The 23,844-nt window shown below is 41.2% G+C and overlaps 2 protein-coding genes across 2 annotated transcripts in view; both read left to right on the forward strand.

Moving 5' to 3' along the window:
• Positions 1–14,206, forward strand: part of ABCC8 (ATP binding cassette subfamily C member 8) — a 78,722-nt gene extending 64,516 nt beyond the window's left edge. Inside the window, exons 30-39 of the mRNA XM_067295514.1 lie at positions 2,068–2,170; positions 3,629–3,742; positions 4,378–4,498; positions 4,676–4,806; positions 5,521–5,599; positions 6,499–6,607; positions 8,180–8,283; positions 9,075–9,208; positions 10,590–10,652; positions 13,281–14,206. Of these exons, the coding sequence (XP_067151615.1) occupies positions 2,068–2,170; positions 3,629–3,742; positions 4,378–4,498; positions 4,676–4,806; positions 5,521–5,599; positions 6,499–6,607; positions 8,180–8,283; positions 9,075–9,208; positions 10,590–10,652; positions 13,281–13,418 (1,096 nt within the window). The 3' untranslated portion in view covers positions 13,419–14,206. The remainder of the gene's footprint in view (positions 1–2,067; positions 2,171–3,628; positions 3,743–4,377; positions 4,499–4,675; positions 4,807–5,520; positions 5,600–6,498; positions 6,608–8,179; positions 8,284–9,074; positions 9,209–10,589; positions 10,653–13,280) is intronic.
• A 5,271-nt stretch (positions 14,207–19,477) lies between these two features.
• KCNJ11 (potassium inwardly rectifying channel subfamily J member 11) lies at positions 19,478–23,621 on the forward strand. The gene has a single exon (XM_067295515.1). The coding sequence runs from the start codon at positions 19,502–19,504 to the stop codon at positions 20,702–20,704; it is 1,203 nt and encodes a 400-aa protein (XP_067151616.1). The 5' UTR covers positions 19,478–19,501; the 3' UTR covers positions 20,705–23,621.
• Positions 23,622–23,844: the final 223 nt, after the last annotated feature.

Consider the following 23,844-nt stretch of genomic DNA (forward strand, 5'->3'; position numbering starts at 1 on the left):
TCAGGAATCCAGTCATATAGTTAGGAGGTGTCAGTTGTTCCTGGAGTGTCCTTACTCTCAGTAACTCTCTGTCCTGCACTTGCTCAGCATGCCTAAGGAAAGAAATGTACAAAAAATCCAGGGGGGAGATCAGAGACAGCTACTGTTGCAGCTATAAATACATCTTCAGCAGAAGTCCTGGCCTGATTTATAGTTTGCAGGTGTTGTCTGGTGCTTCAGACAGCATTGGTGCTACTTAATCAATAAAAAGTAAATATAGTAAATATGAAGGTTTCTGCAAGGACTGAGCTGTATTCTGAGAAGCCTGGTAATTTGGGGACACTTTCTGAAGAGAAATTACGGTTTCTGCAGTTTGCCACCAACAGTGCTAACTTTGCATCCCCCTTCCACATACATATGCGTGCCTGACTCATGATGCATACCTCACACCTTCTAAGGCTTATCTGCCCCACGTAGCGCCTCACAGTATGGAGATATCAAGGCTGAATGTGATGCAATTAGTTGCAGAAGCAGTGCAGCCATCTCTGTATGGTATGGTGCCTCGGGTAATCAGTGCTGGGGAAAGACAGGGCTTACGAGCTCTGACGCTGCACGATGGTAGTGCTCGCTTTCAGGAATGACCCTTCTGGGCTATGCAAACGCACCAACGCGCTCAGAGCCAGTCCAGGGCATTAGGAACTAGTCTCCATTGCATATGGTAGATGTGCATGTTATGGATAAGTTGTGAACAGCTGAAATATTTCCACAGATTGGCAATTGGGCACTTTTTTCTTTTTCTCAAAAACATAAATGATTTATGTAAAGTAGTAACTTTATTATACTGTACTCATAAGGAGGATAAAGATGTTTTGTGGTGGACAAATTCTAAAGCTTCTCTAAACCATGTACTTAGTACTACTTAAAACATTGTCATATCTTTCTCTCATACCAGTGTAAGAAGAGCTGTGTTTTGTAAATAAGTAGTCATTGTTGCACCCATAATATTCTACAGATATAAGAAAGGCAAATTTTATAGGGAGAGATTATATATTTTGTTGAACTTACTAATGTAATAGAGGGGGAAAAAAAAGGGGGGGCAAACTCTTAAGTGCATAAACCAGGTCTTCAGGCCTTCAAGCTTCTATTACTACCCTGAAAAATGCTTTTGTGCCACCCTTCTCCTTTATTATTAGACATCATTATTGATCCACTTTATTGTTAACAACACATTAATTTATAGCTATCCAAATAAATGTGCCCAGGTAAAAGGGGTGAGTGGCTGACTTGTATGCTCGCCAAGATCCCAGTCTAGGTGTAGTGGGGGGTCCTCTTCCATAGCCACTGAGTTCGTTGCAGAGTTCATTCATGCAGCTATTTCTAATCATGAGTGTGAGTGAGAGCAGATCTACTATAATAAACTTGAAACAGACCTATTGCCATTAACCTTATTTTATATTCTGTGGCTAGTTTATTTGTGGAAAGAAAACAGTTCTTTCAAGTCTGTTGTTTTTGCTGCACCATGTGTTTTTAATATGTTTTCTAAAATGCTCCATTTGTTTAGTGATAAGGACAAACAAACATTTAACAGCTGGAGCTACCACGCCCAGAGGTACTTTGTGTTTATGCTTCATAGGTGATTACAGTTTCAAAGACCTGCAATAATACAAATTTTAAAACTTTAGTTTATATGATAAAGTGAGAAGAACTATGTTCTGCAGCGCTGATACTTTTCGCAAATACATGCATTATTTCTTGGTCACGCACATTTTTAAATTTCTGTTTCAGTTTCAGATTTCTCTCTCTCACAGTTACCATGTAATAACGTACGTTTAGAAAAGGCCCAGCAGGACCCATAAATCCCATATGGAATTTCATCAATGCAGTAGCATCCGTTTACTCCTGTACTTACTTTCCAAATACAGTTTTCATGTGTCTAAAACAAATCAATGTATGATGCCACTCTGAACAATTGGCATGGCGATTTAGACCCTGTGTTGAGTTCCCCATGAGCTTATGGCCCCTAAATTAATTTTTACTTTTTATTTCTCCAATACCCCAAGGCACTTTTTTTTTTCCCCCCCTTTTTAGGTACGAAGCCAAATTTCGACAAAAGCTTCTTGAATACACAGATTCCAACAACATTGCTTCCCTTTTCCTTACAGCTGCCAATCGCTGGCTGGAAGTCCGCATGGCAAGTACATTATTTTTGTGTATTCACAAAGAATTGACTTGACTTTATTCCAAGCAATCTGATAAGGCATCCAACAGTTATCCAGCTTCATCCGTGTTTCAAGGCTGCACTTTTACCCTATATATATATATATATATATATATATATATATATCTCTGTAATGAAAACGCATCCAAGCTGTCCTGCTTATGGAAATTAAATCAAGTATGAATTTTCCCCATAGCCTGCAGCTGTTTCTCCAGGACAAGAATAGCTTTTAGATCACATTGGCTCTTTTACGTGTAGAAGAGCGATCAGAGAATTGGTCAAGCTGTACAGCCAGCCAGAATACCTTATGGAGCTGTGTTTGTCAGTGTCAGCAGGCTTATGCCTTGTGGCTCCCCCAGAAACGCTTCAACATGTTGGAAGCTGTCTTAATAAGCTAAGGAGAAGGATGTAGACAAGTTTCTGTCTGTTTTGGGTCAGCCAAAGAATGCCAAAGATATTCAGTTATTCTTTTCCTTAGAGTGCTTGGTAAAGCTGCGCGGCACAAGAAATTGTTTATTAAAAATAATTCTTTGAGAAGTAATTTAAGGAGCTTTTTATGTTATGGATGATGACCTTTGTATCAGACTTTGTAAGGTACAGGTATAGTACTGCTGCTGTGGGTAACACGGGCTCCTTTTATGTGTGCTGAGGATATATCAACTCATATTTCATGGTACTTCATACCTCCATTTTGGACTCTGTGGTAGCCAGTACCTTTTGCTACTTCTGGTATTGAGTATGACTTAAATAAAACTTCATTGTCCTCTCACGTGTTCACTCCTGGAGCATCTAAAGTCCCTAGTTTTGATCAATGCCCATAGCACTAAACACAGTACAAACATAGAGAGATTTCCATCCTACAGAGTTAACTTTCTAGTCCATTATATAATTTTACTCAAAGCCTTTCTGTGGGAAGTTGAATCGCTTTAATGATTTAAATTAACACAGCAAAAACTCACCCTAAATAGACATACTCCAGCTAGTACATACATGCTGTGCTAGAGCAGCTTGTTCGAACAGATGCAGAGGATAAGCACCCAGTACCAATCGCTGTGCCTCCCATCAAAAGCAACCAGCCATGGCCCTGCTCACAGAGAGGACCACATGAGCACTCCCTAACCTACTTCAGGTAACAGCAGCTGAGTGTTTCAGCCACCTCTATTAAATGCTGAAGATACCTGTATTGACTTTTCCAAAGATGATTAGGAGTGTTCGTGCAATTCCTTCTATGTACAATAATGTTGCCAAACAGCACAGCCATGCTAAAGACAATGAGAATGGGTTCCCAGCCAGGGTCAGTATATAGTTACGGTGTGTTTTCTGCCTGTATTTCACGCTGTGCAAAGGGTTTGTTATTCAGTATATGAAGTTACTGAGAATGTTTTCACCATTATAGATTTATAGTGATGGAGTTTATTCATATTCCTTCAGGAGTACATTGGAGCATGTGTGGTACTCATAGCCGCCGTCACTTCTATTACCAGTTGCCTGTATAATAATCTCTCTTCAGGACTTGTAGGCTTGGGACTAACCTATGCTCTTATGGTAAGAATCTGGGACCCTTTTTGTCTCTCCCAAACATTTTTTTGTAATTCTTCAGGGCACAAAGATGAACAGGAAGATCGAAGGTGTCTGTACATCTATAGTGGGTACTGTAATATCACTGAAAACATGTGTTAACTTCAGTTCACATTAAAAGGTTGACATATTTGTGTGTATACTTTTTCAGTTTTTAGATAAAATACACATTGAAATAATTGTTCAAATATGTCAACAAAATATGGCGAAGTTTCATTGTGAAGAATAATTTTGTTTCAGTGCATCAACTGTAATTATGCCCCAGTATATTATTCTAGATTGTCAAATCTTTTTAATTGCCAAGATTACGTCTTTTCATCTGTCTTTCTTTACTGTTTCCTTCCCTCTTTCATGTTGGTAGAGAACTCCATAGTACCAAAGTATCTGTGCGCTGCAGTTAGGAAATTTGACCTGAAGTTGTCATTGTCATCCTGTTGATGTGTAGTATATACTTCATTCACAACTTCAGCTTACTAAGGCTGAACAAGTGTTGTTGTGAAGGAATATAAACTGCATGCTGGTCAAATGATGCTATGGTACTTCTCCAGATTTTTGTGTCAGCTGAAAGCATGGAATTTAGTAGTTTATTTGCTTTACTTCAGGTGTCTAACTATCTGAACTGGATGGTTCGTAACCTGGCTGACATGGAGATCCAGCTGGGTGCAGTGAAAAGAATCAATGGCCTTCTCAAAACAGAAGCTGAAAATTATGAAGGGCTCCTTTGTGAGTGCAGTATTGTGCAGCATGCAGAAAGAGCTTGCTGAAAGTTTAATGATTTTGCAGTGTTATGACCATGAATAACTTATTAAATCACTTAATGAGCTGATGAATTTATCATGAAAGGGTTGGTTGTTTTCTTTCTTTTCTTTTTCTTCCGCTCCCCCTGTGCTCCTGATACAGCTCCCTCACAGATTCCCCAGAACTGGCCAGACAGAGGTGAGATCCAAATCCAGAATCTCAGTGTCCGTTATGACAGCAACTTAAAGCCAGTCCTGAAGCATGTCAATGCTCATATCTCTCCAGGACAAAAGGTAAAGAACTGCAGTGATTTTGAGCAGCTCTGTTTAGACTAGCACATCATAGAAACCACAGACTTGCAAAAAACATACCATGATATGTTTTAATGACCGGACTCCAGAATTTTTCCTGTAAAAGTTATTAAATTAATGTAGTGCACTAGAAAGGGGTCTGTGGGTTTTTTTACATTTTAATTTGGTGTCCTTAGGAGTATGTTACAGTGAGAAGTTAGAACCACACACCGCTACTCAGTATCCCAGTGCCCTGCTGTGAGCACACAGTGCCAAAATTGACAGTGGCCCCTACCCGAGCTAGACCTACTACTGTCATTCCCATGTGGCTGTCCTGTCCTTACTCCTGTCATTGTTCTGCTCTTTGCACCTCTTCTCTCTCAGTTGTCTTTCTCCTCCTTAGTCCTGTCTGTCCTTCCTGCTCAACAATGGCCACCTTAGGATCCTAAGCTTTTTACCTCTGCAGCACTGGCCAGCCCTCCCTCTGCTCCTCTGTGTCACTCTCCTATTGTTTCTCTGCTGCTTTGATTTAACCCTAAATGTCTCAGACCCCTAAAGATAAAGGGCGAACTTAGGAACTCTGTTATGGCAAGTTCAGTTCAACTGACCTGTCAGGAGGACGTGAGGATCAGCTCCTCCACCCTCTCCTCTCAGGTGTCAAGTACAGGCATTATCCATTTCCACTTACTTGATGTTCATCTACTTTCTGTGTCACAGATTGGGATCTGCGGTCGAACAGGCAGTGGCAAATCCTCCTTCTCTCTTGCCTTTTTCAGAATGGTTGACACTTTTGAGGGTAAGATCCCACTTTTTCCTATTGGTCAAGTTTAGCTCCTGAAGATGTTTTGATACTCCTTTCTCTAATAGCAGCAGCTTTGAAGTGCAGTTATTGAATCTGTGAGATAGTCTCTCCAGCCTCGCTTAAATACAGTATCATTTGTTGTCTAGCAGCTATGCCCTTGATAAGTTGGATCAATAAAAATTCTCATTCTACGTGACAAAAGGAAAAGTCCAAGAGCCACACAGAGTGAGAGAGGACAGCCTTTTGTGCTGCTAAATCACAGCAGTAGAATCAAAGCATAAAAGGGGAAAGTGTTTAAATGTTAGGAAATATGTGCACACAAGGCACAGCTAGGACTGGCTGGGCCCAGAAGACACAACAACTAGGAACTGCAGTTTGGGCTGCTGCCTTGGAATTTCCTGCCATACTTCCTATTGCGTGCACCATGTCCACATGCCTCACAGCCAGTCTTCCTCTGCATCTCAGAAGTCTTAGCCTCAGTTTCCCAGTCACGCTGCCCACAGCCTCGTATGCAAAGCCAGTTGTACTTGGAGATAAATTTTCAAAATGCTTGATAGTAATTTGGCTTTCTGAAATGATTGTTTCCCCTCCTAAGTAGTCCCTGGTTGAAGTAACCTCTTGTTTGCTAGATGTTTGTAATGGTCAAACAGATAAGTAGTGTGTATAATCATTCATAAAATATTACAGATATATTCTTCACAGCGGAGGCTTAGTCTCAAGAGAACTGTGTTCACTGCTTAACCAAAATGTGTTTCATTGGTGAATAAAGAGATGTGCAGTTCAAGGCCTGTTCCTGTTGTAATTTCTTGCAAGCTGAAAGCGAGCCCTGTCTTTGCTGGCAGCTGTGTGCTATGATAAACAGTCTATCAGACTATCCATTTTCTTTTGAATAGGAAGGATTATCATTGATGGTATTGATATCGCTAAGCTCCCATTACAGACATTGAGATCCAGGCTGTCAATCATTCTCCAAGATCCTATTTTATTCAGCGGCACAATCCGGTAAGCAGTAAGCACCAGCAATAAAAAATAGTTAGTGTCTGCATTATCCCATGTAATGACTTGTGCAGATCTGGTGATAGCAAAATGTTCAATTTTAATCTCCTTTATTGAGTGGAGAGGATCACTGCCTTCTGTCTGTGCTTCTTACCCATCCCTGCCAGAGTGCCCCTTCCCAGTGCCTGAGCAGCACTGCATTGGCAGGAGACCGTTCAATGCCTGGGAAGTAGGAAACATCACTATTTATTTCTTCAGGATCAGGTCATCAGCGTAGCCCACTGGTCAAACACCACTGACCACCTAGCACTTCTTGAAACCTTTCTTACATGTTTATCACTCAGACATCTGCATCTGTCTGCCTTAAAAAGTGAGAGGAAGAAAGCACAGACTGAAAAATTTGTAGAAAAAGGGGAGGGAATAGAACAATATGAGAAGGGCTAAAGGAGGTATAGGGTATTTTAGCATGGAGCCCCTATCCTCTGTTACTTTCCCAGCCTTTGAGCCATTCCTTCATCTGTGAGATCAAAAACCTCGTTTCTTCTTTTCCTTTTTTCCTCTTTCTTTTCCTCTGAGAGGATGAGGCAGTGGAAAAAAAGCTCCACAGAATTTCCAGCAAGTGTTCCCTCCCTATGTCTGTGGAATTTACCTTAAAAAAGAATAGTACAATCCTCAGTATGGAGTTACATGACCTGCAGTTACAGTTTGTACATAAACATCTTTCAAGTTCATTTGAAAATGAGTTACAGGCTTCTGCAGTTTGCTGATTCGAGACTAATACAGGTCCGAAGATTATCTCCTGCACTTTCCTGAATAGAGCATGATTCATTCATGTCAGAGGGCAAGGTGACTGACTACCTTTGCTTTATTATTTTACATATTCAAGACTTTATTTAGGCCAATATTGGTCATTCAAGGACATACAGTAGTGGTAAAAGGTAAACAAAAGTCTCACCACTGACTTATTTCTAATTATCATTCTGTATATTAAGCAATGTGATATGAGATTAACATTTGATGCTACCTTTTTTGGGCCATAGCAAGCTAAAATAACATTCAGCTGTTGATTAATACAAGATTTGTTCTGTTGTAGTGAACACTTTGCATTTCATAATTCAGGATGAAGCTTGATAATTCTGTTTAGCATTTCTATAGCAATAAAGAATAAATGGACATACTGGATTTAAAAGGAGAGATTTGGGCATTTGTTAAAATGAATGTTAATTTAAACTTACGGTTCACAGCTTTTTTTCTTCAGTGCTTTTTGTAGTAAAACACCACCATTCTTCAGTTTATTCAGAAAAAAAAAAGTGAAATTGCAAAAATATCTGCAGAACAGGAAGCTCTTTCCCCTTCTGCTTGACTGAAAGAGACAAATTTTGCTATTAATCACTGGTATAAATGCTAATCAAGTCTGCAAAATTCACTGGCATGATACCAGTGGGAGATCAGAATCAGACCCAAATATTTAGCATATAATTCCAATTATTTGCAAGTTTGTTTCTAAGCACAGTAAAAGCAGAAGTATGTTGCAGAAGCTGATATTGACTGATATCTTTAAATTGCATATAACTATAGGTTTAACTTGGACCCTGAAAAGAAGTGCACTGACAGCATGCTGTGGGAAGCATTGGAAATAGCACAGCTCAAGCATGTGGTGAAAGCGCTACCTGGGGGGCTAGGTAATAACACTTTTCTTCTTGAGAAAATTGCTTACAGAGTTCACATCATTTCTATTTCACATCTACTATTTATTAAAAAAAAGCAATTGCTGCTGAAGAAAAAGCTTCTTAGGTGGCAAAAAGCAAGCGCTTGCCTGCAGACAAAAGTGTTGGATCCATCTAACTCCCTTACCAACTGTATCTGTGGGATAGAATCCTGTTTCTATTGAAGTCAGCAGTAAAATTGCTATTTTATTTCAGTATGTCTTTGATATCAAGTATTGTTTCATAGGTCAAGTCAATTCAAATAAGGTGTAGACAAGTCAGTATCTACAATATGTTCTTTTTCATTTTGGAGTACAGTACTCAAGTCCAGGAAGATTTCAAAAGCGGGAAAGGAAGCTTAAAGGTATGAGTCATTTGGCTGTACAAAAAAAACCTTAAAAATGGTAAGTCAATAAAACCTTAGGGTAGAAAGTGAAGGATGCCATTTTGACCGGGCATGCAATGTCCCAGGCTAAACGTGTCCCAGAGAAACTCACTCTTGGGAATATGCAACATCCTTAGTAACTTGATGTCTAATAGATATAAGGAATACACGAGACAGAAGAGCAGGTTATACTGAATGATGGTAGTAAAACAGGCAGAATTGATGGCACCAGCAGCTTCAGACCTAGGAAAGGTTACTTAAAAAATCTTTATGCTGAAAGTGAGGCATTACATTCCCAGCATAGGCTCTACTCTGTTCTGTCCCTCTCATACACACTTGCACATACACATCATAAATACTATTTTTGCTGTATCATTTCCAGATGCTATAGTCACAGAAGGTGGTGAAAACTTCAGCCAAGGCCAAAGACAGCTGTTCTGCTTAGCAAGGGCATTTGTGCGGAAGACAAGCATCTTCATCATGGATGAAGCCACAGCATCTATTGACATGGCAACGGTGAGTTTACAGAGTTACAGTGTGTTTCCTTCTTTTTTTTGAGAGGAAGGCAACTGCTAAGATGAAATGAGACATGGGGATGACAATTCTATCTACTTTGTGATGTTCAAACAACATTTTTGCTACAGATGTGTTTGCAAGTCCAGGCAGTTGTGAGTCACTGCTAACTAGTCTAAAGAGCTTTTAAACCATTTTATTAGTGGTTTAATAGTTACTCAAGCACCGTTTGCATTGGGAAGATGAAGCATGTTATTTTTATTGACAGGTCGATGTCCTAAAGTAAACAATGCTTTGGAAGGTCAGCTGTGATGGTCAGTGAAGGATAAATTGGCAAGCAGACAATTTTCCCCAGCATGGTGGACAGGACAAGTCAGGAAGGCAGAAGACTTGAAAGTAGGGCCAAGGAGATAAACAGAGACATAGAAAAGACACAACAGATCATTGCGTTAATTGCCTGAAACTGACAGACAGTGGTTAAACCACACAATAATAGTGCGCTGCCTGGATGTTAGCCAAATAGAACAGTACATTCTTAAGGTTCTTTTCTCCTTGGTTATGTTGTTATAAAAAGTGTTTGAGTCTTCTTCGTAATTACAGTATTCTGTGAGTAAAGAATATAACTGAAGTGGGGTTATTAAAACAGCTACAGTTTTTAGTTCTGTAAAACGTTGGTGTTGAGTGTCAGTAAGCTGAGTATTATACTGTACACAGCCCCGATAAAATGCATTTTGAATTTTGATACATTAAGCATACAGTTCATCCCTTGGGTTATCTGTCTGAATACAGGTATCTGGGGCTAATGACATTTCTAGGCAGAATTTGGTACACAGCAACGTTTTCTAAATAGCAGTGGGTGAGCACTTGTTGAGTGAGAACTATGTATGTTAAGACTATCTTAAATGTCTTCACTACTATTAAATATGCCAGGTACAGCACACCCCCTTGCTTATCCCTGCCACCACTTTGTGTTAGATGCCCCAAGTGTGGTGGGACATTCCAGGGCTTCCAGCAGGGTGAAGAACACGCAGCAGAGGCGCCAGCTTGCAGGCGGCCTGGCAGCGCAGTGAATTCCCCTTTCATTTCCTTTGCTGTACAGCTGAGGTCAGGGTACCTGGCCCTTGCGGGCCGAAGCACAGAGAGCACAACAGCACTGAAGCCCAGACGCAAAGCCAGGCAATGGGGGTGGCAGCAGCAAGCACCGCTGTCTAACTGGAGACCCAGCTCTGAATTAGTTCTGACATGGAGTTAATTTTTCATTTCTGCAACAAAGGATTAATAAAAGCATGTAATAATCAGTGGTTATTTAAGCTTCCCTGCTATCTGTATGTCTATCGTGTAATTTCTGTTGTTTTAAAAGCAACAAATCTTTTTCTTTACATAGGAGAACATACTCCAGAAGGTAGTTATGACTGCGTTTGCTGATCGTACTGTGGTAACAATAGCAGTAAGTGCAATCTCTGCTACCATTCTAATGCAAACAAGAATCAGAAATGCTACATTTGGTAATTTCTGTCAGTGTTAACAAATTTAATTTCGCCATTAATCTTTGTTAATGCATTATTTGTTAGGTTCCTTTTCCATTTTGAGCTACCTGAATACAGAAACTACCTTCTTATTTAAATACATGACAACAGCTTCTTAAATGAGTTGCTTGGTGTTAAGTCTAACCAACTCTAAGGGAATATGATCTAAGGCTGTGGTCTATTTTCTGTCGCCCATTCTAGGCAAACTTCAAATATGATTTCACTTTGATTACTGTGAAGTCTAAGAATGAGTTTTCTCAAGCCATAATTTTAGTGTTCTGTAATTGAAGGATTATTATGTAATAGTTCTGCCACTGGATAGAGCAATTTTCTTTAAGAATTTAAAGAAATGATGAATGAGCATTTTACTAGCTTTTAAGAATAAATATTCTATTGCTGTTAACAGTGACTGAATTTAAGTTTGCATATTCTTGAAGTGATTATACAGTGATCTCAAGTATCCAGAAATAAATTTTTTTATTAAAGAGATTATCTGACCTGAATCAAAGTAGTTGTCTCGACAGATATGTCAGAACCAGTAAATATCTTTCAGTCCTCTTTTTTCTAAAAATACAAGTATTTCAGGGAAATGAAATAAAGTCATTATGTTTCTTAACATTTAAAAACTACACTTAAGTCAAAAAATCTATATTCAGGACTCTTGCAGCAAAATTTTCTTTTCACTTTGCAAATATGTAATAGAAATCCTGATTTATCTAGTGGTATTTTGTATTTATTCAGTGTGTCAATACACAAAAAGCACAGGAATAATAAGCATACAATTTCCTGATTTCTCTGCATGAAAACTCTGAGTTGTGCTGCTTTTGCATTTATGTTTCTTTTTGTTTGTTTGGGGATGGGCTGAGGAATTTCTGTTTACTAGCCTTCCACTCTCTTAGTGAGTTTTAACTGCACTCTTCATACAAACAACATTTTGACTTGGTCCGGGGTTGCTTTAACTTTCAAATATAAATGCAATCTACAGCAGGTATGTCTGTATTTGAATGCTCTGTATTAGAAACATCATGTGATTTTTTTTTTATATATTTTTTATTTTATTAGAAACAGCCATATTTATATTCTTAATCTGTGTTTAGGAAGAATAGGAATAGGAAGAATATAGTATTGGATCTATGTTACTTGACCAGGGCGGTAGCACTGACTTTGTTACACTGAAAGAGATCAGGAAGACAAGGGCAGCAAGTACGACCAGAACGTGAGATTTTATTCCCCCCAGTCCCCTCCTCCTCCTTTGGACTGGAAAAATGTCATGTAAGGACTGAAGCAGAAATGAGATTTGTAAATGCCATAAGTGATTATTTTATGGAACAGCTGGATAGGAAGCCACAGAAGGAAATACAACAGTTGTTTTGGTACTGAGGGTGCCCAGGATCTGATTAGGAACCTTATGGGTGAAGAGCGACTATGTAACAGGGACCACAGAGTTCTTAGATTAAATATCCCTGTAGGAATAATGCAGCCCCAAAATATCCAGCACAGCTGCACTCAACTTTAAAAGGTGGACTCTGTAAAAATGAGGATGCTTGTTAAAAAACAAACCCCTCCCCCCTCCAAAATGGAGAAAAAAAATCTAAAAGAAGAAGCTGAAAATTGAATCTGACAGGGAACATGGAAATTACTGAAGGACTTTATTCAAAAATCCCAGAGCCAATGCATGCCATTTATTAGGAAAGACTTGAGTAAGGATAAATAGAAACTGGCATGGCTAAACAAATAAAAGAGACTATTAGAAACAAGAAGACATTCTTGTAAAAGCTGAACTCATATCCAAATGAAGAAAACAGAAATGATCATAAATTCTGGCATGTTAAATGTGAAAACACAATAAGGCAGGCTAAAGAAAGAGTATGAGGGCAGCTTCCAGATGGAATCAAAACTAATAATGAACCCTGCAAACACATCAGGGGCAAGAAGCCTGTCAGAGGGTCTATAGAGCCATGTGATGATCAGTATATAAAAGGGACATTTGCCCAGAAGATGTGGATGCAAAACATTTATGATGGCTCAAGTGGAAACATGGACAAGGTCTCAGAAGAGAGGTCCATTGAGGTTTATGGAACAGGCCACACCAGGCTCAGGTAACCCCTGGAGCTGGAAATAGTTGAGGGCTGGAGGAGCGAGTGTCTGAGCAGTGCCACACTTGGGTGTCTGTTCTCACTCTTCCCCAGCCACTTTCTCAAGGCTGCTCTTGGAGGCAGGATACTGGGCTAGGGACACCCTTAGTCTGAACCCATACGGCCATTTGTATATTTGCCCAATTATTTTTCCAGAACAGGGAGTTAATGGGAGATTCTCAAAAATACTCAGGTACTTAAATTTGATGTAGGTACTTGAATATCTGCATGGATCTTGGTCTGCATATTTATCTTTATTTATTTATCTAGTATTTGCATAGTAAATTAGGATGGAGAAAAAGTAGCCTTTACCACACTTGAACTTGATAGGAAGTTCATTTCTGGAAGTCTGTCTTATCCTATAATATATTTGATAGCTATCCTGAATTGGCATTTTGTTTATTTGTTTTTCAGCACCGCGTGCACACAATCCTGAATGCAGATTTGGTCATTGTAATGAAGAGAGGGCTTATTTTGGAATATGACAAGCCTGAGGTTCTGCTAGAGCAAGAAGACAGTGTCTTTGCTTCTTTTGTACAGGCAGATAAGTAATAAAAACATATGAAGATTTTAAAAGTACAGTTATATTATTCATATTTTTTAAAAAATGTAAATTACTTGTAAATAAATGTTGATTATTTCATAATAAAACTGAGATTTTTGTTTTTTTAATAAAAGGAGCTATATCTCCATCTGAAGGACTGATGAATTATCCAGGTACTTTCTTTTTTGTATGCTACGTTGGTTTTTTTTGCTACCAAAGAATCATAAAATATGGTTTAAAAAAAAAAAACTACCTGGATGAAATATGACAGGATATACATCAAACATACATAGCTAACATGGAGTTTTTAATGTAACTCTTAAGCCTCTCCTGTTGTTTTATTACCATGTTATTTTTTATGCATCATAGCCTTACTGTAGATAACGCTCATTATTGATTAAATGCAGAAGGAAAATGATATACCAAAGGTATTTCTCAAAAGCTTATATCTTTTAATCATATGATACTGTAAAGCTTTAATATCTAAATATAAAATATGTAAAACTTATGTTGTGATTTATTGCTACTGCTTGTGTCTCTTAGTGTCTCCTTCAACGCCTTCAAAACACTAACTATACTCCGATTCATTTTCTCTTCCTTAGACTGCCTCACTTCAACCCATATTGTGTCATATTGCACTGATTCCCAAGGCAATTGAGCCAAAATCCCTCCCAAACACTGAAGAATCTAAGAGAAGGCAAGCTTGTGATACAGTATCAGTATTTAATGCACATGATTTCCAAAGTCCTGCAGACATACCAGTTCATCTGTACATTACCCCTCCAGATCTGATGAATAAACACTATGTCTTTCTCTGTAGCTCAGAGCCATGAGAACTTGACTCATTGTCTCCTAGTTTCACGTTTCACCCACTATCACATTGTTTCTTCATTCACTGTGAGCTTTCCCAATAAATTATGTATACTTACATGTACAATATTTTATTAAGGTAACTTGTAAACACTCTAATTATCCTGATGTGGCTGGACAACTACTTACCCCTGCCCTTTCAATTTATTGTGGCAATCATTCCAGGATTTATTAATTGCCAAGTGGTTAGAATGCCCATGATCCAATGGAAGGCTACAATGAATTTTTCACTGGCATTCTTTTTATAGCAACTCTTGCTTCATATCCCTTTTTGTCCTCTTCCCCTTTTTGAAGAATTCGTTGCATTTGGGAAAACTGCTTTCTGTTTTTCTTCTCTATTTAGTCTGCTCAATTAATTTGGAATCCATTTTTAAAAGACTATTTTCTAGAAACAGAGGTCAGTGTTTTCATGGGCTACGTGGTATTTTTAATGCACTAATTCTCTTCTAGCACTGCAGCAGAGAGAAGGGAAAAGTGAAGAACTGTTGTTGTTTAAATACAGTACTGTTACCAGTTCCACAGTGCAGTATTTGCAACATCTGCCTGCTATTACTTGTACAGTACTTAGGGGCATTAAACTGGGGCCAGAGATGATATGACCAACAGGAGAGTATAGTATGAGCAAAAGTAAAAGTGGGGAAGGTAGAATACAGTTATGCAGATAAAATACATGAGCTCCATCACTGCCTTCTGTGGATGAAGGGATTAAAAAAGAGCAGTTGGGAGGGATCCCTTCCTCCAGGCAATCGTTTTTGCCGGGCAGCTTCAAAGAAAAACTAGCTGCAGAAGTATTGACGTGCTTTTACCCTGAGACAGCAGAAGTCCATTAGGGCTAAAAGAAAAGAAATCAGACAGGTAACTGTAGCCTTCCGGGCGTGTAGAAGGGCAGCTATGCTCAGCCCCTATGCTGAGCATACTGGGCTGCGTGCTGTGCCCCACACAGCACTGCATGTGCTGCCTTCTAGCTGCCCAGGACTGGCCTCGGGCAGATATCTCATCCTGTAAAGGAAAGCACATCACTGTGCAGGACTTCTCAAACTTCGTGCTGCAGGGAGAGCCCCTCAGAAGCTTTACAGCCATCTGAGGAAGATCCTAAATCCTAATGGCAAGAGGAGAAATACAGAAAAATGAGGCTTCATATGCTTTTAATAGTGGACCTGGGATTTGAGACTGTGATTTGGACACAAGCTTATCTGAAAAGGAATACAAAGGAGCAAAGGACACACCATATCACTAATATTGGAAGTAGAAGGCTGTATTAGATCTCAAAGGGCCACAATTTTGCATTGTAAATAAGGTTTAGATTTCACAGAGTAGCACTGCGGGAGAGTAGGACAGGGGAGTTGGCACATTACCAAGAGCGGCTGGTTTGTTTGTTTGTTTTAATGGTACTGCCCTGGTGAATAAATAAGTGTGAACATGGAGGCCTCTTCGCTGCCACTCAGACTGAATACATTTCATATTTCCTCAGCACATTTTATCTAATCCTGTTTATATGGGGCCAAATCCAAGGGAGCTTCTGCCACCTTACTCCAAAGGACTGAAGTCTCAACAGTGATCAGGAGCAGTGTCCAAGACATTTTTTCTGTGGTGGGACCTGTAAAGTTCCAGAGGATGGGGGAAGGCTCATTGCCATTATCTGAGTCTTTAAACTTCTCTTGCCTTCAGATAGAAGTTTCAGAAGTCACTACTGAATCAGGCTCACAAATATATTTAGCATGATAATGAAGCATTACTACAGAAAGTACTGCACTAAAGTGGGCTCAAGAAAGCCCCAGAGCAGCTGCATGAGGCTGCCGAGGGGGCCTGCCATGTCTAGACTCACTCACTTCTCCTCTGGGATGGGGCTCAGCTGTGTCCCGAAGGTGTGGGTGGACAGGCTGCCCACTGAGATGCAACCAGTGCTTGTTCTACCCTGCTGCCTTCCGTAAATGCTTCCATTATACGAAGCTCTTTAGAACAAACACCTTGTCTTACCGTGGCCATTTCATCCTGTTCTAAGCATTTCTAAGGCAATGCTGTTTCCTGGAAAGTCAAGAAGGGCAGTGTGCTTTCTACATTAGCCCCTCTTCCCAGCTCCACTCATGACTTCCTCTATGACCTTGAATAACCAACTCTGATCTCTTTTCTTCCATCTACCTGCTTCATACATCAAAGTGTTTTGAGAGGCTTAATTTATGTCAGGCTAGCACTTTGCAGCCTTTGAAAGAAAGGCGTGTTTCTAAAGGCAATGTAATACCATGATGCCAGCTTAATGTTAATCTAATAGTTATTCTTGTAACATTATCTTCCTGATACCTGCTAAAATTAAGAGAAATCAGGAAAAAAGTTAAGAAAGAAGTTTTGAAATATAAAATCTATTTTGTGGTTAGAAAAACTTGGTTACCCCTCATGATTTAATATTACAACCCTCAAGTGTGGGATTGTTCCTGTGAGCCCAATTTGTTCAGCGGCTCTTAACACAAATATGTTGGCTCACACAGAAGATCTGTCACTTTTTTCTTTTAAGTATCTGTCACTTGATCCACAGAGACAGGGCTCCTTTTCATTCTAAATTCTTCAGTAGAAGCCACTTGCTTTGCTGTCCCATCTCAGCCAACAAGTGATCAGAGGTGAAGGAAAAGGAGGTAAGTGGCAAGTGACAATCCCAATAAAGAACCGAAGTGGAAACAAGGAAACATCCTTCTGGAGCTACAGTGTTCAGAATTCCTAAAGCCAACACAGAGAGCCTGTTCATGTGAAAGTCCTTCCTGTAGTAGGCTCCACTGCTCTTCCTAGCACCAGACTATGAAACAATTTACCCAGGCCAGGTTCCTTTCCACTCTATTTTCTTTAAAATGCTCCTCTCTGACACATTTTTTTCCTTCTACATTCATGTAATTACTGCCCTCTGGAGGAAAAAGTACAGAATAAGATAATGTCTAGAAAATAATTTAAAAAAGACACCAAAGGCATGACTGCCTCTTGAATAGCTATTTCCGCCTCTGCAAAAGAGTGTGCAAGGTTGCCAGGGAGTACTGCATGGTGTTAGAGAGCCTCTTTATGCTCATTTTAAAATGCTGGAAGTAACTATGAGCTCCCACAATGTGGAGAATCAGGCCTTTCACAAATAACTCTTCAAATTACTTCATCCATTTAACTTTTTTTTAAACGCTTAGAAAGAAAAGCATAAAAAATACAATCCTTTTTCTAAATAATTGTGTATAAACCATGTACTTAGACAAAGAGCGCTTACAGTGTACACTTATACTTTGTTCTGTACAGGTGATACAGCAAGCACACAAAATGTCTAGGAGAGAAAGGAGAAAGTGATAAAGGGAGGGAGGAAGCACTTTTGGCTAAGTTCAGAGGCCTGGCAGCCAGGTGCTGGGGAACCTCATTGTCATTTTAGCTTTATTTATCCAAGCAGTAAAAAAGGCAACCCAGAACAAGAGGAAGAGGTACAAAAGTGTACTGGAAACTGACTCCCCCAAAGGGAATGTGTATGTCCAAGGACACGCAACAATTTATGCATAAACAGTAGAAATGAAAAGCTAAAGGAACAGTCATCATTTAATTACAAGACCTATAATGACTGCTCAGAGAGATTATTCAGGAATATTAATTCTGACATTCACAGATGGGCCAGTCTAGCAGCAGACAGTGAAAGTTAATTTCAGTCATCTCCTCTACTGGCTGGCTCCCAGGCATCAACTTCCTTCATGGTAGTATTGCATTGCCCAAGCAATCAGCCTGCAGGGTATAGCAGAACACCTGCAGAGCCCCAACTGACGGGAAATTCCATGGACACATGCAATTAGAAAAACATAGTCTTAGAGCCACTGACGCTTAAGAAAAATCTCTTTTTAGAATATCCTAGGATGCTTTAGCAATTCACTGACTTTGGTGTCCAAACTGAAGTAGAAACAAAGTATTTAAATCAGAATATTTAGCATAAGCACAGGAACGAGAATATTGCTGTTTGTGCTAAACAGTGCAAGAATCCCTTCACAGTGTTTTCAGATAATGCATCTTGTCACAAAGATACAGCCTTACACACATGTACATATATGTATTTATACACACACATTGTAGTTCCCTGTCTCTTGTTGCCTCAGCTGGTGATTTTAATTTTTTCTTGGAAATTCATGTCAGTTGTGGGTTAACCACATGCAACTAGATGATTCCTTTGCATCTTTTACTGCTATTTGGACAGCAGACATCTTCCTGAGCAGTCAATGCCATTACAGTAGCTCACATCAGTTCACTTGTTTCAGAAAAATTCTTCCATATTCAAGACTAAACAATGCTAGCAAGTTTCATAAATGTGAGTGGGGATGAGCCCTTAATTCCAGCTCTTGGGTTTAAGCAGTAATTCCTCCTCGCTGGTCTGGGGCTCTTTAAGCACAGTTCTTACCACTGCCTGCCTGAATCACTCACTAGAGGAAAGCTTTCCTCCTATTTACCTAAAACGCACATGTGACTTTCAGGAACCCCTTTGCATTAAGGACCTTTTAAAAATCCCCAACAATATTTTGTTTTCAATTTCACACCGTATTTTCCTGAACTGAAATCACACAAGCCTGCAAAGTCACTGCTCCTAACAGAAGCCAGATACTGGCAGAAAACCTACCCTCGAGAAAACATTTACAGAAATCATTTCTCGTGAAGGCGGGGGGGGGGGGGGGGAAGACCATTAATATTACTGTGGCGGGAGCCCCGTTACTAGCGCTCCCCACCCCTCAGACAGCTCCGAGGTGAAAAGATAAAGAAACGCACCCGCAGCGCCCACCGGGGGGCATCCGGCACCGGCTCCACCTTCGCACCGGCGACACGCAGCGCCGCGGCCCAACGGTTTTAACGGTTCGCCACCAACCGCTTCCCGCGACCGTCACCCGGCGACGCGCGCCCCCCGCGCGGGCCGCCCCCCCCCCGCAGCGCTGGGGGCCCCTCGCGCTCGCGCCGCGGCCGTTGGCGCGGCCGTTGCCGGGAGCGGCCCCTGACGGCGGCTGCCTGCGCGCGGGCCGGGCTCGGGCGGCGCCCCCTGGCGGCCCCAGCGCCTCGGCGGCGCCGGGACCGGCGGCGGCGGCGGCGGGGGCTGCGGCGGCGCCGTGCGGCCGCTCGGCCCCGCGGCGCGGCGCGGCGCGGCCCCCCGCCCCCGGCGGCGGAGCGGCGGCGGCGGCGGAGCGGCGGCCGGCGGCGGGAGCGGGCATGGCGCGGCGCTGAGCGGCGGCGGGGAGCCATGCTGTCGAGGAAGGGGATCATCCCCGAGGAGTATGTGCTGACCCGGCTGGCGGAGGATGTGCCGGATCACGCCCGGTACCGCGCCCGGGAGCGGCGGGCGCGCTTCGTGGGCAAGAACGGCGCCTGCAACGTGGCCCACAAAAACATCCGGGAGCAGGGCCGCTTCCTCCAGGACGTCTTCACCACCCTGGTGGACCTCAAGTGGCCCCACACGCTGCTCATCTTCACCATGTCCTTCCTCTGCAGCTGGCTGCTCTTCGGCATGGTCTGGTGGCTCATCGCCTTCGCCCACGGCGACCTGGACCACAGCACCCGGGTGCAGCGGGGCCTGGGCGAGGGGGCGGCGGGGCCCCCGGCGGACTTCGTGCCCTGCGTGACCAGCATCCACTCCTTCGCCTCCGCCTTCCTCTTCTCCATTGAGGTGCAGGTGACGATCGGCTTCGGGGGCCGCATGGTGACGGAGGAGTGCCCGGCCGCCATCCTGGTGCTGATCGTGCAGAACATCGTGGGGCTGGTGATCAACGCCATCATGCTGGGCTGCATCTTCATGAAGACCTCGCAGGCCCACCGCCGGGCCGAGACCCTCATCTTCAGCAAGCACGCGGTCATCGCCCTGCGGGAGGGCAAGCTCTGCTTCATGCTGCGAGTGGGCGACCTCCGGAAAAGCATGATCATAAGTGCCACCATCCGCATGCAGGTGGTGAAGAAGACTGCCAGCCTGGAGGGGGAGGTGGTGCCCCTCAACCAGATCGACATCCAGATGGAGAACCCCGTGGGGGGCAACAGCATCTTCCTCGTCTCCCCGCTCATCATCTACCACGTGATAGACAAGAACAGCCCCCTCTACGACATCTCCCCCCTGAACCTCCACCACCACGAGGACCTGGAGATCATCGTCATCTTGGAAGGGGTGGTGGAGACCACCGGCATCACCACTCAAGCCAGGACCTCCTACCTGGCCGACGAAATCCTCTGGGGCCAAAGGTTTGTGCCCATCGTGGCAGAGGAAGATGGGCGATACTCCGTGGACTACTCTAAATTTGGCAACACGGTGAAAGTGCCCACCCCTTCGTGCACTGCTAGGCAACTGGAGGAGGACAAGAGCATTATGGACACCATGCCGTTGTCCCCGAAAGCCACCATAAGGAAGAGGTCTGTCAAGCTAAAGCCCAAGTTCACTGTAAGCGATGATCCTTCCTGATGCCTTTTGCCTGGGAAACTCTGTTAGGGCTTTGTGTCTGAAAGATCCCATAAACTCAAAACATTGAGGTGGCCTCTGTTACTTTCTAAATTCAGGTTGGTAGCACAAGGTATGTTCTGGTGTTATTTATTGTGGGTAAATCTAAAGCTAATTATATTTTTGTAACGGTGTGGGAGATTCAAGCAGCACAGGGAGTAGGAAAATCATGATCTGCAGCTTTAAACTTCAATTCTGGCTGTCATATTTAATTGCATGATCATTTTGCATTGATTAATCTGCAGGTAATGGCATATATTCTTGAAAAATAAATGTATGTGTATCCTTGGAGGTTGCAGTACTTAGGATCTTGCAGTGTCTGTCCCAAAGTCCATAGTTTTTAACTGTTTTTCTAGTCTAAACTTGAACAATCAATATAGAAAAATAAAATACTAATAATTATTAAATTAGGTTGAATTTAAATAATCACAAAAAGGTCAGGCAGTGTTATGTATGACACAAATAAGCCTAGATCTGGAAGTGTCTATGTCATTATATTGTACGTCTTAAAGAAATTAACTTCTGGATTTCTTTCATCCATATTGTATTGCATGGAGCCACTGCTACCACCTGCAATACAAAATGTATTTGAATATTTACTTTTATTTATTTTAAACCCCTTTACACTACCAAAATAAAACGTTCAAGAATGCCTTTTTGGACTGTACATTTCTGACAGTAAGCAATGTCTTGCCTTTAAAAAGAACAGCAGATAGTATGCAACTGAAATTAATTAATAATAGGAAAAATATATATTCTAATTGTCTAAATGTACATGAGCAACATCCTCTCCACAAACACACACACAGAGCCACATGGCAGTAAAGTATTGAGTAAAAAATTAATGTCTCCTTTAGGTCAGAGTAAATTCTATTAGATAATCAGGAAATATAAATAGAATTAGATACTGTAAATAAAAGGACAGAGCTGAATGCTGAAAGATAGCTGTATGCAGCAGGCAAGACCTTTCACTTCTTTTCTCTTTTGTAAAAGAAGTGGAGGTTTTGTGCTTATGGAGGGGAGGGATGTATACGACGATGCAGTCATTTTTGGGATGCTGTGTCACAAAACATACCCCTGCTGGGAAAATGGTTTCTGAGCTCCCGACCTCTCTGGGCAGCCAGCACCTGCCTCCGTTTTCAGCTTGATTCAAGCTCAGGCAGTCGCTGGCAAACGTAGAGGAGCCATGTTCACCCAGTCGGTGCCACTGTGCTAATAGGAGAGGTCCCCCTTTGCATACTCTTGCAAATCCTCTATCTGGGGATATTAATAACAGCAGCAATTTTATTTCTGTGCAGGGCTACTAGGAGCTGGCAGTTATATTAACAACAATATGCTATTAACAGGGCAAACTGCCACTGAAATAAAAAAAGATAAATTTTGTCCAACTAAAAGCTAAACAAGGATTGCAGAACTGAACCAACCCCTGGTTACACAAGTTCTGCAGAGAGACAGTCACTAAGTTGCCTTAGTACTTCTATTTATTCAAAGGATTTCTAGTATCGAGTTCTTGTCTGTTATGCAGCTCACAACATACACTGATATAGTTTGTTGTAGCAATAATATGGCAATTTTTTTGACAACCTGTCAGTGTAACATTATGTCAGTCTTGCTTATTGACTATGGAATATTTTCAAGCATTTATAATGAAATAATGCTGGGGTAAAATCGAAGAATATTTTAAAATAATAAAATATTAGTTATATTATTAGTGTTTGTATATTTCAGTTTCATTAAAACATGTATCGGCATTCTCAGACTGCCAGTTAAGTGAATAAATTACCTGTTCAGTTTCTAAATTCCTTATACAGCAATTCTATTACTTGTACAGCTCTAAAAATGTGCTATGATGTGTTTCACAGAGAAGAGAGAGAAAACACAGTCGAACTAGCATTACTAAGTAGTTAGAAAAGAAAATTTGGAAAGGCATATTTACGCTTGTAGTCCTAAAAATCCTATTTTTTTTAAATAGGGAATGCTGAAATGGTTTTGATGATGAAATTTCTTCTGTAGGACTCAGTCTAATTGCCACATTATCTTCCTGCTTTCCCTTCTCCTACTGCCTGTGTTCCGTTGTCCATCTGAAAAGCACTTACAGCTGAGCTGTGGGTTTTCCTCGATACCTTTGTTCCTTTGAAAGTTCACTGTTCTTTATCACCTGTTTATCACCTTTTCTGTTCTTACAAGAATCAGAGATAAAATACCACAGAGTTTGTTTTCCAATGACTTGAATCATTGGCTTCCCCTTAGTCTCCTTAGTGCCTTATTTCAATGTGCAAGGTATACTTGAAGCGTCTCCCATAAAACATCTTCAGAGCTGGTAGTATCTTAAAGCTCTTTTCAAGATTTGACCTAAATGCAAAGCAATTTCAGCAGCACTATCATGCAACTGTGTTCAGAAACTGATGCAAACCTCTTTTTTTCCTCAAGGAAATCTGTGCTAGAGACACAGACTCTCTTTATTCACTGTGAGATGGTGTGGGGAAAGATGGGAGGAAACAGCTTGCATTCGCTGGGCTGCTTTCAGGACCACCTTTTATGTCCCTTTTTAAAAAAAAAAATAATAATCTGTGTAATTTTCCCAAGCCTTGCAAGAAAGAAGCCAAACAAAAGGATCTCCCATAACACGATGAGAAATGCAGAAGTTGTACTATTAAAATTGCTGTAGCCAATTATTTTAATATGTTGGTGACTCTGTTACTAGGATTCTTTTCATTTTAAATTTTTCTTTCATCATTTGAAACATATAAAAACATTTCAGGATCAGAGCACAGACAAGTAAGTGTTTTGTTTTGTAGTAGCGATACTACATATTTGTGAGGACCCTTCCATTTTGTCATTTATAAAGTATTCTGAAAGTTTACCAAACACATCAATAAAGTGTTCTGAAAAACATGTCAGTGCCATCATTTGACATAGGAAAGTCCTCAGTCAGTGAGCAAATGCTACGTTTTCTATAGTTGAAGTCCAAAGTGAGTGGACTTTTGAGCTTGCTCTACCTGACTGCATTTAGTTTCTGATATGTGGCGTCACTGTTTGGGGTCCAGGTGGGGCTACCTGTCCACATTTCCTCGGCACAGAAGCAAGTGTGCAGGAAGCAGGGC

Source organism: Apteryx mantelli, chromosome 4, assembly GCF_036417845.1.
Source record: "Apteryx mantelli isolate bAptMan1 chromosome 4, bAptMan1.hap1, whole genome shotgun sequence".
Lineage (NCBI taxonomy): Eukaryota > Metazoa > Chordata > Aves > Apterygiformes > Apterygidae > Apteryx > Apteryx mantelli.